Source organism: Zonotrichia albicollis, chromosome 11 (assembly GCF_047830755.1).
Source record: "Zonotrichia albicollis isolate bZonAlb1 chromosome 11, bZonAlb1.hap1, whole genome shotgun sequence".
Classification (NCBI taxonomy): Eukaryota; Metazoa; Chordata; class Aves; order Passeriformes; family Passerellidae; genus Zonotrichia; species Zonotrichia albicollis.
Window position 1 is genome coordinate 9,113,081 of NC_133829.1, and position 14,828 is coordinate 9,127,908.

Sequence of the window (14,828 nt, forward strand, 5' to 3'; positions counted from 1 at the left end):
AAATATCCATGAAAAACAACAAAATAAATGAAAAGTGGAAAAACTGCAGTTTTATTTCACATGGCCAACAGAGTTGAACACAGACTTTCAACTTTGTCTCTGCATTTAAGCTCATGGAATGATGAGTACTTTTTTTCTTTTTGAGCTTATGGCAATCATAAAGGAAGATTTTGACATGAGTGTGAAGACATGCAGTAATTTTGTAAAATGTACATTGAGAAATAATTTATATGAGTCATTTTTCAACATAAGCAGATGCAGTTTTGAAGCAGGTCTGATGTGGCAGTGCAATGCACACATGTGAGAACATGTGAAGGCCACCTCAAGACTACACACAGCTCTCTGGGCAACTGCAATGGACACACTTTGTTTGTGTTCCTGTTATTGCAAGCAACACTGAATTTTCAGGAGACTTCTGCATGTTTGACCACTTTCAGGCCCCCTAAAAATTTAGTTCAGATCATAAACTCAGAAGCTACTGAGGAGGAGAAACTACGTAATGATGCAAGAATGATCCAGCTTCATTTCTTAAGGAACAAAAATTACCCCCAAACTGGTCAGTAGTTCTAGAATTACATTCCTTTAATATTTTGAACTTAATACTACGATCTGCAGAACCAGTAATTTCCAATACTTTCAAAACTGCTTTAACAAATGTAGGATGTACAATATATGATTATCTGTTACTCAAACGCATGAAACAAAGAGCTGCCAAGCTGTCCAATGGCTCTCTAAAAAAACATGTAATCTCAGTGTCAGAGTATTTTGCAACTGAACATAAAGCCAGTTATTTTGGTTCTACCAATGCTACAACAACAGATGGAAATTGGGCTGAAATTCAAATAAAGGCAGAGGTATCCCACTCTCTTTGGAGGAAGTGGGATGGGGGCATCAAGAAGCAGTACTACAAGCTTGCTGACACCCATTAAAGAAGGGCAGCAGACAGAACCCACAGATCTGCTCACCTTCACAATAAAAGAACACTGTAAACTGCTAGCCCATGCAGTGTCTGACTTGTGAACAAACCTGTCACAAAAGGGCAAAACAACTTCTCCTGTGTGCCCTCACCTACTGAGACAGAGCGAGGCAGCTGGAACAACCCACGCTGCCCTCCAGGCAACCTGAGGGTTTATTTTATATTGGGCAAGTCTCTGATTCAGTGGCTAGCTCATAAACTAGCCAAATCACTGAGGGCTGGAAGCTGCACTGCAGCCACACTGAGCTGGTGTTACCATCCCCATCCCTCCTGAAGCTTACTTGGATGTTTGGGTTCCACTGCTACTCGCACAATCGGGGTAGCTTCGAAGTTGAGAGGTGTAAATGGTGGACAGGCAGGTGATGTTGACAGTGTTGCAGACTTCAGCACAAAATCTTGCAGGCCTCCTATTCCTAATAGAAATTGGAAACCAAAAAAGGCAAAAAACAAAAAAAGATCACCAACTGTCATATTAAATGATACTAAAAACTTGACCATCAAGTTAATAAAAGGTGGAATCATTCTAATTACAAAAGGAGGATTCAAGAATTCTTCACTGTTCATATAAAATATCTGTTAAGATACTTCTCCGTAAACTGGGTTCTTAAGTCTCTGGTGTGACATTTGATATTTAGTCTCACAGTTCCCATTGCATTCCCTCAGTATTTTAAAAGGCATGTTTATAGCTCTGAAGAACAGAAAGGACATGAGGAATTTTTTCCCTTCTAGTATGTCCAAGCCTTTGTACAGCTCAGATTTAATTCTGGTGGTTTAAATTTAGAAAAATTAAGATTGCACGAGGCCAGCAATGGTCATCCAGTGCAACATCCAGGCCAAAGCAGGGCAAACTTCACAATTAGATCAAGTTGCCCAGGACCTTCTTCTCAAGGTTTAAACACTCTTCACAGTAGAGACTGCACAGCCTCTGCTGGCAGCCTCCCCCAGTGCTTCATTATTATTATTGTGAAGAATGCTTTTTTTTTTCTTCCCACCCCCTCATGCCCGTTTGGGATTCACTTTTTGTCCAACTTGATTCTTGTAAAAAATGAATTCATCCCATTGTAAGCTATTAATTTTCATTCTATTATACATTATAATACCGACAAGCTGAAGAAAAGTCAGATTAAATGGTAGTGATAAGAGAAAATATAGAAAAAAATATTAGCTATAAATCTGCAAAATAGCTGCTGTAAATGAATACTGAGTTTTGGCTGGCTGGCACATTTAAGAGAATGTGAAATTATTGCCTTCAAATTCCTAACCAACTGCACATCATTCATAATTTAGTCAAAGCTATTAAAACACGACTAGAAGTGTGTGAATAATAAAGACAACAAATAAAGCTGATATCAATTTATACAATCACTTTTCCTGATGCTCCTTCAATCATAAGCAATGAGCTTTGCAGTTCTAATGGAGTATAAATTAAATGAGCATGTAACTTGTAATGCTATGAGAAAACTGAAGCCTTCAGCTCATAATCTGTATCTGCTTAAAAATTAAATTCCCATTGTAGATTGCAGGATATTTGTGCTCCTTCCTCCTAATTCTCTCCTACATGCCCAAGGAGTTCTTCACCCCTACTCCCCATTATCACCCTGATATTTTCCATTTTTCTAAAAATTTTTTTGGCTTAGCTTTCTTCATTTGAGGCCAGAAACAAAGAGGGTCAGCTTCCACCCTATGAGATCATGCAAGAGTTTGAGGTCTGGAGTTTGAGTTCTGTTGCAGATTCAGCTGCAGAATCAGGCTGTTCCTCCAGCTCTGCAGGCTGGATGCCTGGCCAGCAGGGTAATCCAAAACCCAAAATGTCATTATATAAGAAAACCTGCCTCAAAATAACTGGAAGCAGAACAACATTCAATGGCTTTAAATGCAGGATTGCAGATGCTACAAAGAAAATAAATCTGTATAAACTCTGTGTTGCACCTGACCTATGACCAGCATGTATTTCCTCTTTTTCACTTATTCAACATGTGGTTTGAATGAAAAACAAATGCTGGATCATCATCACCACCAGGGACTGAGAAAAGGGATGGGTCCATTTTATTCTGATCTTCTCCAGCTGGTAAAATGAAAATGATTTAGAATGGGAGGTGAACAGCTTCTTTGCACAGTGTAATGTGAACCAGAGAAATAAAGTTACCAAATCTTACTTCAGATAGACTCACTCTTTTCTTAACACGTTCCTGTACTTTTACTGTCGTAAAGAAAAATTGAAGCTTTTTGCTCTTCTGTTTCACATTTGAAGGCAAAAATACATGAAATATAAGAGTCTGGTACCAGTAATACGCCAAAAATAAAAAGCTGTCAGTTTTCATGAAAATCTGTTAGGCTTACAACCTGAGTGTTTTAATTGCTGAAGTGTGTGAGCTAGCAGAGAACTGTGTCCAGCCATGTTGAATCTATTTAATTAAAAAATTCTTATGAACAAATGTTGGAAAAAATCTATAAAGATTCTTGGATACTCTTTTTATACAACGTGATTACTAAGTAACTGCTAATGTGTTTTCTGAATAATTTTAGAGGTAACAGAACTAATTCCAAAGTACCACATGTCATCAATGGAAGAATTCCACTAAGTATGATGATACATAAATCTTAAAGTTATTGTCCAGACCACTGAAATTTGTTCTTTACTTGAGATCTCAAATCTCAGATGTGTATCAATATGTTACTTGAAAGGTCTTAGAAAAATCACTCAAAGATTAAGCCTTAAAAAAAGCCTGTGAGATAATGGTAAGTAAGACCTTCAGAGGTTGGTGGTTTGTGCTTTTAAAAGTAGGCCAAATGATGGTTCAGGGAGAATTATTACAGAGGTGGTGAAATATGAGATTTACTAAAGTTCTTCTTTTATTTAGTCCCTTCTCTGACTTGCCCTAGAAGATAAGAATACTAAATCAAGTATATACCTACCTGTACCACCAGATATTAGCATATGATAGAAGCTAAATGGTAAAAAGAGATAAGAACATCATGACTGAAATTTTCAAAAGGAGTAGGAGTTTTAAGACAAGTCTCAATTTACTTTTCACTTCTATATCTTGCTGGTAACCACTACACCTTACACAATAATTTTGCTGCCTTTAAAGTACGCTTTTCCAGCTCAATTCAGCTATAAAGATCTGAACACATAAAAGATCAACTTCAAGGTATCTGTAATTAGTTCCTCTTGATGTAGAAAGATTTAGGCATTTAACGTTCTTTCAAGTTGAAAAAAAATGAGGCAGACACCACCACCACGCTGAAGTTTTTCAATCAGATAAGGGAATAATTTAGTTTGCAGTGTGAAAAATCAAACAAAGAAGAATGAAAGCTGTTTAAATTTTAACTTCTGCCACATTGTTACTAGCCTCAGCACATTAGTTCAGTCGATCTTTATCTTCTCTCACTGATGATATCACCACTTAGGAATCCCGGGCTGCTTAGGAATGGAGACTTGTCAGCCTTTGGACTAACACCACAAGGAACTAAGGAAAGCAGGGAGCTGATGGTAATCTTCCCAGTAAGGCTCTGTCTCCACTGAAATCTATCATTTCTTATCAATGATACCTCCTTAGAAAGATTAGGACCTTACAATATATAAAGCTCCTGGTTTAAATGCTCCATGCACTTCTCTATGGAACAGTGAAAACCATGCAAGCTCCCCCGTAATTCATGTGAATTATGTAGGTGTGAGGCAAACATTTGTAAATCCACACAATCTGAAATCTCAAAGTGAGCATGTGCCTGTTGTTTCAACGGGATTGTACAAACACAATGACACCTCTACAATTTTCTTTGAGCAGTAATACAAATATTTTTATTGTGCCCTGTGAGGGACATTTAAAAAAAAAAAATCTTTAAAATGTGATGGAAAAAAAATGTATGAGAAAACAAATTCACCTTAAAAGTATGATTGGCTCTAGATGTTTCCAGTTCATTCTTGAAGTAAACAGGCTAAAGGTCAACCAAAACAAACAGAAGAACGAACTATATTTGCCAAATAATATTAAATTAATAAAAAAATCTAGGAAAATGCTTCCATATCAATCATCATTCTTCCTCAAATCTATGCAAATAATTTTCCTTCTACCAGTATGCAGATGAAGATTATAAAACATCATACCATTAGCACACTATTACCTACTGGGTGACTATCATTGGTTCTCTGTAGCCAGAAAAACTTTAAGCATCAGCCTCCAGCCTTTCATTACTGTCTCTAATTAAAAAAAAAAAAAAAAAAAAAAAAAGGAAAAGAGAGATTTTGTAAAGAAAAAGTGGCTTTTGGTAGGATTAAATTCAGTTACAATAGTATGCCTTTTACATTAGAGGAATCTTAAAAGGTTTTACTAATCACTGAGATTATATGACTAACTGCAGGGACAAGTAACTACTATGGCTTAAGAATAACTTGTATTATACATTTATCACCTCAGATTTTAAGCATGTTTCTCTTGTGTCTCATGGGCACTGCTGAGAGACATCTGAGGGCAGAATTTGACCTTTCTATATTAGAAACTGTTTCTAGAAGAGAAGGGAATGTAAGTCAAGACACAGATCACATTCTAGTTGAGATTTCATCAACTTTTTCCATAATACACACCACATGTTAGCACAGATTGCTGGTGAGCCTTCTCTTCTCATCTCTAATTGTGCACTTCCCCCTCAATTCTTACTTGTTTCTAGGCAAGTGAAATTGTTTGTATGGAAAAAAGAATATTGTAAGGTATGTGTATGGTTTCAGCAGCTCTCAGATCAAATCATTTTACAGAAAATTTAATTAAACATTTCTTTTTCTGCTTTCCCAATTTTTTTTCTGAACTGGATCTCAAAAAATCAGCAGTATCCAACAGACTGTAGAACCATTTGCCCCAGCTTCTTCCTGAGTTTCAAAAACACAAGTTCTACCTGAGTATGCACTGGAGATTAACAAGAATTCAGTTTCTCAATACCAAAGTGTTCAGTGTAATTATTATAAAATTTTACTTTTCAGTTCACAGCAGTCAAGGGGAAATTGAGCCTAACTTTCTGATCAGATGAGAGAAAACTCAGCCATATTACAAATAATGCTAGAACAAAACTCCCTCTCCCCAAGGGGCAGGATTGTGGTAGGACACTGAATGCAATAAGCAGCTTTAGACACAAGAAGCAACTCAGTACTTTACTACTGAATCCTCAGGAAGTGAAAGATGAAACAGTGCTGGAGCACCCCACTGAGTTCTTTCAGGAAAAAAACAGCACTTCAAAGAACAAAGCTCTCTGCTTTCAGACAGGAGAGCAAGAATACACTCTAACAGCACGTTCCCCAAAAGTACCCCATTACTAGATTAGAGTTTCTAGAAGGATTGCAAACACACATAATGAGTAAACCAGCCTCAGTTATCTTCTGCTGAGTATCTTTGGGAAAAAATACCATATATTTCATTAGGCCCTTAGACTGCATGATAACACACATTTCCCTAAGTGCTGATTGAGCTGACAATTCTAATTATTAACATTCTTATACTTCTTCAGATGAGACTATGAACAATTTCAAGGAAACTGTAAAAATATCCTTTACAATAAACAGTAACATCTTTAAAACATTACAGTGAATGGCTTGAGATCTACCTGCAATCAGTCTGTGTAACAAAGCTGACACCAAAGCTGAGTCAGAAATTCGCTTGCTAAAACACAAACTTACTTTAAAGTAAACAGAATTAAACCAAAATCTGTTAACATTCCAAATCCAACTTCTGGATTTACAAACAGTTGTAGTCAAGATGAAATATTGATTTCCTTAAGCTGCTTAATGAGACCAATAACTACAGAAGATGAAAGTATTTCAAATAATCATGTTTTTCTTACAGTACAGAATTATTTCATTTATCATGCCATACTAATTTTGGAGCTAAAGACTGAAGAAAATTATTCCAATTTTTCAACATTTATGTTTCAGTGTCATTTTAGCACAGAAACCTAGGAATTTCATACTCAGATCTGTAACAGGCCTGCATCCATCTTTATGTATTATGAAATCAATACACTTGTAGCTCCACAGGAAAAAAAGAAAAAAAAAATCTTTACTCCAATTAAAACTACTTTAACCTTTTAACTGTAAAGCATTTTTGATAAAGGCACTGAACAGTACCTTTTGTGGCTGTATAAAATGGTCAGTAGCTGTCCTCAGCAATATATATGCAATATATTCACCTTAGCCCACACATTAAAATTCCTTTCCACACACCAGCTCAATCTGACATCACTTGAAAGCAGCAATCCTGAAGAACAGTAAATATGTGGACAGAGCTCTGTGCAATGTGACCACATAGGCACTGGAGCTCACTTCAGTTACAGCCTGTATGTCAAATCAGTGCTTCCATTACTGCATGTGGGAAGCATTTAGTGCCATACAAAACTCTGCAAGGGTTTCTGAAACACAAACAAAATTTTAGATTTATAATTACTTTAAATTGATTATTTTCATTTGACCCGACAGCAACACATCTGAATTTACTAAATTTTTAAAAAAAATTTCTACCAGAACTTCAGCACCAATTGAGAAAGGTTGCTGTCCCAAACACATGGAATTTAGGAATAGTTGTTCAACATATTTACTTTGATAATCTACAAGTCTTTTGAAATGCTGATTTGTTGTTGAGGGTCTTCATTTAGTAATAGTAAATGTGCTTTTATAAATAAACAAATTAAATTGCATGGTGCATTGGAAAACAGATCAGCTGAATTCCTATGCAGCATCCTATGCAGGGAAAAAAATTGCCCAGCAATCCTCTAAGAAAAAAGAAAATCTTCTATTCAACATAGCTTTAACTACACTCTCTGAAGACTGTGTATCTTTCTGTGAAGATGAGAAATGATTCATGTGTAGCTCTGGAGGCCTCCCTGCATGTTCACACATGCTGGACATCCACTGCTGGTTCCGACAGGTAAAATTAGAAAACTATTAAACAACAAAAAAAATTAAACACCAAAACCCCACCACCACCACCAACAACACTCTCATCCATTAACAAAACAACAAAGCATTGAAGTGTTTGGTAAAATACTTCAGACTTAGGCTTGTTATGAATATCTAAGTTTGTAAAAGGAACATACACCAAAAGATCCAAATTTCTTCCCTCAAGCTAGCAGAAGAAAAAGACCAATCTCCAGCAGTTATCTAGCAAAAGCACATTTGATATTGCTATTTTACACTTTAAAAAGGGGAAAAAGTTATTTAAAACCAACTTCTCTGGCTAGTTACATTAGAAAAAACTACAACAATCTTTTGCAGGACCACCATCAAAATGTTAGCTGTGCACACATACTCGGTTCCACAAACCTATTAAAAGAGGACTACGTGTTATAGGATCATGAAGAGAATAGATATCAGAAGTATTAATCAAAACAATCATTTCTCAATTTATTTCAATGTTTTTTTCAAATATTTCACCTGCATTGGAAGGCATGGATGTTCAGAAGGCAGAGGAGAGGGAGGCAGCAGCCTGAGGCTGGTAAGGGAAGCATGGAATCACTTGTGCTCTATCTGACTGAGCATGAAAACTGTTTAACATTAAAAGAAAGGAGATGGAGGCAAAGCCTTTCCACTTGAACATGTAGCAATGCTCAATATTTATTTCTAAGCAGACAATGGGAAGACAAAACTCCCATACAATATTTTACTATTTTTATGAGAGTACTAGAAGCAAGATGCAAATGAACTAAGATCTAACATTCATTAGGGGTTTCAGCACGATAGGAAAACTTAATTCTTCCTAATTTCTTGATCAAATGCTTCCTGTAACAGAGCAAAATAATCTCAGCTAATAGATCAATAACATCAAATGAATTCTTCATAAATCAGACTAGTTATAGCATAATCTACAAACCATCCAAAGAGCAAATGCCATTTTAGGTTTTATTCAGTTCTTGCAATGCTTCCTGAAAATGGGCAGACTTCATGTATACACTGTTTTCTTAAACAGTAGATTAAAGAAGATTGTAAAATATAACTAACATCTGTTACTTTGCAGAATCAATTATAAGATGTTAAAATTAATTAAGCCTTCAGGCACTGATCTTGCAAAGAATTAATTTTAGAAGTCTTGGAAGTTTTGTCATGTTTGCCTAGAAAAAGCTACATGAACATATCCCTACAAATTCTGCATTACATATCCCAGGTACATGGGGAAATCAGAATCTACTACTAGAAGTGTCAGTTACAAAGGACAATGGCAGTTAGTTCAAAAGCTCATTAAATTTTGTCCATCCACGTGCTGATTTATGTTTAACTGTAGAATCCCAATATATGTGATTTCTATTTCATTACTTGAAGAAAAAACATAAGGCCTTTATCATCCAATACATCAGATAAAAGCAAACACAGACTAACCAGTTGTGAGGATATTGCAGATAGCACAAGCAGCACACTGCCTACCAAATGTGTACAATATCCTGTGGGAAATGCCTGAGCCGTTGACCATTTATCCTGTTAACTTGTAAGACATGCAAGTAACTAATTAAAATTCAATTTTCCAAGACCTGACCCATTGCCTAATGCTCTCTTTTAAAGGCAGCCTCCCCACCCCCAACACATCTGTCTGTAAGTGATTTATGCTGCCTGATTTTGCTGCCTTGGGAAATATGGCTTAGAGTCTTCCAAAGCACCATGAATAATGGACTGCTTCAGTCTGCATTATACAGAAATTGATGTTTACTTTAAATACAGTAATTTTCAAGATGGATAAAGAAGAATATAAAATTTCACTTCACGCTAAAAGAAACCTTGAAGTAGCTCATTTGTAGTTACACAAGCAGTAATATTTTGGGAAATAATTAATCAGAAGGATTCTAACCAAATAAAGCACCTTTCAAATGTCTCAGATTTGGACTATTTGACATAACGGGTGTAAAACAGATGGCATTAGAGGGAACAGGGATGTCTTAAATACACTTGTTATATCAGCAGCCTAGGAAGTTATTGATAATGAGCTATTTATCACAGGCTCCAGTTTAACAGCTAAACTAATTAAAAAATAAACAGAAAATGCATTCAAATTGTAAAAAAAAAGAACGGAAAATGTTGCTGCCACATGAAAAACCTGTTATGGGGCCATTAATATTGACTTCAGATTGAAAATAATTCTTATTTTTTCATAAAATTATATTTAAACAATGTATTTTAAAACTCAGCTTAATGTTAAGTAGTACTGCCAGTCTGCCTCTGAGTAAACTAAGCATACCAAAATCAAGTATATTTAAAATGTAAAAAACCCCTAAAAGTTAGGAATGCTATTTATCCTCCTTATCCCTCCAAACCTTTTTCCCCCAAAGGAAAGAAGACTGTAATTTTCACCCTAATTTCTGATTACTTCAGTTAATGTATCATCGAGAGTTATTACTGTAATTTGCAGTCTGCATAATTTTGACTTCCTAAAATATTGCAACATATTAACTTCCATTAGCTCTAGGACAAGAAAAAAATGGGAAAGAAACATTCCTAAGGTATGAGAATTCTTAGGACTAGTGCAGAGGACCACATTATTAAACTGAGCTTTAAAACACTCCTCTATTTTAAAATTAAGATATTGAATAGAACTAATCTTGATTTTTAATGCCTTGTTGCTAAAAAACCCAAACCCCCACAAAACAACTAATAAGATTTGATTTTATTTTTATCACATGAGTCTATATGCATTGAGAACATCCCCAACACTGCTGTCCTCATTTGCTACAAACAGGCACAAGCCTCAAAGTGTCAAAAGATACCAGGGAGAGAGCTTGGAGCTTTAACACCACAACATGTGGAAAACCCTGTGTTTTAATTCCCTTTCTTACAGGAATACCACTTCAGGAATGCAATTCATTTGCATTCAAGGATAAAAGGAAAAGAGACCCCACCCCAAAAAGCAGTCTGAGAACCCCATCTCAAACACAGCTGGGATGACCCACAGCCAGCTGTGCCCTAAAACACCAAGCCTGTCCCCACTTCTGGCTCCCCAGCACCAGCATTTATCAGACTCTCAGTGAGACAATTCAGGATACTAAATAAACAGAGTAAAACTAATCTAATAAAAAGCAAATTTCCCTCTCACCCAATTTGCACTCCCTCAACTCTCAAAGCATTAAGAGGCTGCTTCTGACATTTTATCCAAGAACAGGCAACTCAACACATTAATCCTAGTGAAACCCCAATGGCATGATGACACCAACCACAACACCAGGTTAAACAACCAGCATCTCCAAAAACCAGTTAGAGATCTTGTCTCTCTTTCTCATCTATGTAGACGGAGCAGTTTAACACCTCTAGGCTGTCAAAAAAGTTTATTTGTGTCCATGCCCCACCTCTGTGCCCTCCCAGAGTAGGCCAGGCTGGCTGACACTGTGCTGCCTAAGCAGCAGAGCCCACAGATGAAGTATCCAGTGTCACCCAAGGCAGCAGCAGGGCTCAGATGCTGCTTCAAGACAAAGCAAAACCTTAAAACACACAGAAAAAAAACAAACCAAAAAACAAGTCAGCTGCTTTTCTGAACAGAAGAAATGTGGCCATTTGCCACTGCTCTATATCAGTTTAAACACCTTGGATCAGTTCCAGGTAGACAAACCTTTTTTTACTAAAAATGAGAGGCATTTCTGCTAAAAATGCCTGAGCACTGAAATGACTCTTTTTGGTTGAGAGGCAAGGCTTTCAACACAGTATGTCATACTTCCTGATGGCACTGTGGACACAAAAGAATCTGTTAAAAATGGAGTATGTTTTTAGTCCCATTTCCAAAGTAAACGCAACTCCTGTAATCACACAGCCTCCCCTCAACAACTTCTAAACATGTTGTCAACTTCCACTAAGCTCACCAGCGAGAGAGAGCAGAGGGTTCAGGTGTAATTAAGTTTCCACAAGTTATGTAAAATCATTGGCTAAGTACTGAAGGGAGACCAAAATTGGTGATCTCACTGCAGAAAGGGCAGGCAAACACGATCATTGTATGTCCTGCCTGCAGCAGCTGCCTGGCGACCAGCACGCGCAGCCCCGCGGCCAACTGGGACACAACTGCAGCAGAGAGGGGAGCTGAGGATTTTAAGGACATCAGTCCACAGGAATCCAGGCTTTGTTAGTAACACTGCTCAGAGAACTTTCTTTTTGAACATCACAAAACAATTATTCTTTTGTGCAAAAGCTCCGAAAAATATAACCATCGGGATTCCAGACGTTTTACATCCCATTCTGAGAGCTTCTCAATCACGTGTGCTTTCAACTGCCTGGTCCTCATCAGCTCCAGCAGGCTAAAGAGTGGGGATTGGGCATGAATGTCTTTGTGTAAGTGCAATAAGTGATGGAACAAGAACTACCAGCAGGTTGCATTTTCATTTACAGTAACGAGTTCACAGCCATGCAGCTCACACCAGTTGGTGACCCAATACTTCAATATTGTACAAATCTTAACATATGACACTTGGAAAACATCAAGCCTTTGGATGAGTATTAGTTGCTCAATATTATGTTTCAGAAACACAGTCACTGAAACAGACTTGTATCAAAGCTGGCATTTCATTGAAGCTTAAAATGTCAGTAACAGACTGACTGACTAATGTCCCATACATTAACTTAAACAACTGTAAAACTTACACACTCAGAGTGGAGCTTTTCTATTTTCCCACCAATACACTGTCTCAGCACAGGTCTGGCTACATTCAAGACAATATGAGTGCACTTAAACCAACATCAAGAGTCTTAGAAAAAAACTTCCAACTTCCAGTTTATTGGGATGACAAAAATTACTTCTATTCTGTCGGAAAAACCTTGACTCTCATCACAGCTGGGGTCCTTACACTCCCTGCAGTTGTCCTACTGCAATCTCACTGTTTTTACACAGACAAGGACCAGAAGCAAAGACTGCAATATAAAATTCTCTCCACCAAATTAGGTGAATTATCAACCAAAACATACATGGAGGTTATCAAATGTAAAACCTCACAAAAAACCATTAGCTACAGTCCATGACAGTCACGACAGAGGAGCAGCCTTGGAAAATGAAACTTCTAATTTTTAAAAATCACTCTTGAATTTTACCCCTATACATAACAGATCTCACTGGAGGGAATTAGGTAGTAGGAAGCAAGAAAGTTTAGAAAAGAACCATACTTCTTTAAGTCTTAATTAGATGCAAAAAGATATCTAAATTTGGTTCCAGGCATTAATGACAAAATTTAAAATACAATCAAAGTAAGGTGAGCAAGTGTTCTGCATCTTAAGGCAACTCAATGTTTACAGCCCTTCAAACATTATTTCCTGTCTATGACTGGAATTTAACAATTCTTTATACATAATGTTCTCACCCATTCAGATTGTGAAAGATGTAAAACTAGAAGTACTACCTAGGCTTGCTATTTTCAAACCATACCATTTTGACCAGGAAATTGCAATAGTTTTACTAGGTAAATATAAATGGAGTTGAAACTTACACTGCTTGGTTTGCAGAATACTTCTAGTAAATATCAGCTTTTCCCATTATTTACTAAATTAAAAAGCACTACAAACAATCTAAACTTTGAACCTAAACTATCCAGTGCTGCCCCTTTAACAGTGTTGTTTAGCAGTGCTCCACAGTTTGACATCAGTTGATAATCCTAAATATAGCTGTGCCTTAAGTCCCCCCCACAGTTCACAGCCCAGACAAAGCCAGCTCCATGACTCACAGCCTGACACAGGCCAAACAACCTCACAACACTTCTGCAGTTTCAGCTGAGACACCAACAACATCCAAATCTGGGATAATATTTAGAAAATAAGTCATTGAAACACAGCCTTTGTTAACAGGCTCTTGACTTTTGAACCTTGCTGTTTGTTAACAGGATTGTGATTCTCTGTGAATCATGTCCCTTCAGTGGGGTTATGTGCAAAAACAACTCCAAACTGGTCTTCCCCACTCTGACTCCCGTGCCCTCAGTGCAACCCTCACTGCTTTCTTTGAACTCCTTGAAGAAGCTCTGGTAACAACAGACAATGGAAGCAAAGCAGAAATATCCAAAGCAATAAATGAAGGCTTCTGCAAATGTGGAAGTGGAGGCATTTCACAGCCACAGATGTTATTTATTTATTTTTTGTAAGGACGCTGTGTATTACAGGGCTACCACACAGTAAGAGGAACACTTCTCCACACCAGGTGGGAAAGCAGGAATCCCGTTCCTCTCCCCCCTACACTTCACATTAGGAAGTGCTCCAGGAATTTAGAACACATTCAAGTAAATTACCCTCACAGTTTAGTGGTTTTGCATAAATAATGCCATTTAAAAGAAAAGCTTTTTCCGTCTGCTTAGGTTGTGGTTAACTAAAATATTCTCATATAGTCTTACTTTACTGACATGAGATAACTAAGGTAATAAAATTAAAAGCAGAGGTAGAATAACAGATAGAAATAGAGAGAGAAAGGTGGAATAGAAAGAGAAAACAAGAGGTTAACAGTAACATTTAGGCTGGGGAGCCTAGGGGAAAAAGGGTCAATTTCAGAGCCACTTTAACACTCCAAAAACAGCTGAGGGAGGTCCAGCCTAATTTCTACAGTCCAGCTATTACTCTGAGCAGAAGGCAATTAGTGTAGCCATGAAAGTTAAAGAAACATTCAGAGAGGAGCTCCTTTTCTATAAAACAGTAGCTTTTCTCAGGACAAAGAAAGTGTCAAAAAAAAAAACAAAAAGCAGCTGAACAAGACGTTTTCATGGCAGTGGCTTTACTTATCACTACACTGCCTCTGAAACCTGTACACTTCCAAGTGGAGCTAATAAGTAGGAACCATGCTGATTGCAGATTTTTGGCTCTCAGACTACTCAGTGAGATTAATTTAATTTAGAGTCAAAACATTTGTAGATTTTCTGCATGAAGAAATGTACATTAAAA

At 37.1% G+C, this 14,828-nt stretch overlaps 1 protein-coding gene across 5 annotated transcripts in view; it reads right to left on the reverse strand.

Moving 5' to 3' along the window:
• EFL1 (elongation factor like GTPase 1) overlaps positions 1–14,828 on the reverse strand; it is a 244,496-nt gene that overhangs the window by 19,290 nt on the left and 210,378 nt on the right. For all 5 annotated transcript variants that reach the window (XM_026791297.2, XM_074549267.1, XM_074549268.1 and 2 more), the window contains one exon: positions 1,258–1,389. In XM_026791297.2, coding sequence (XP_026647098.2) covers positions 1,258–1,389 — 132 coding nt within the window. The remainder of the gene's footprint in view (positions 1–1,257; positions 1,390–14,828) is intronic.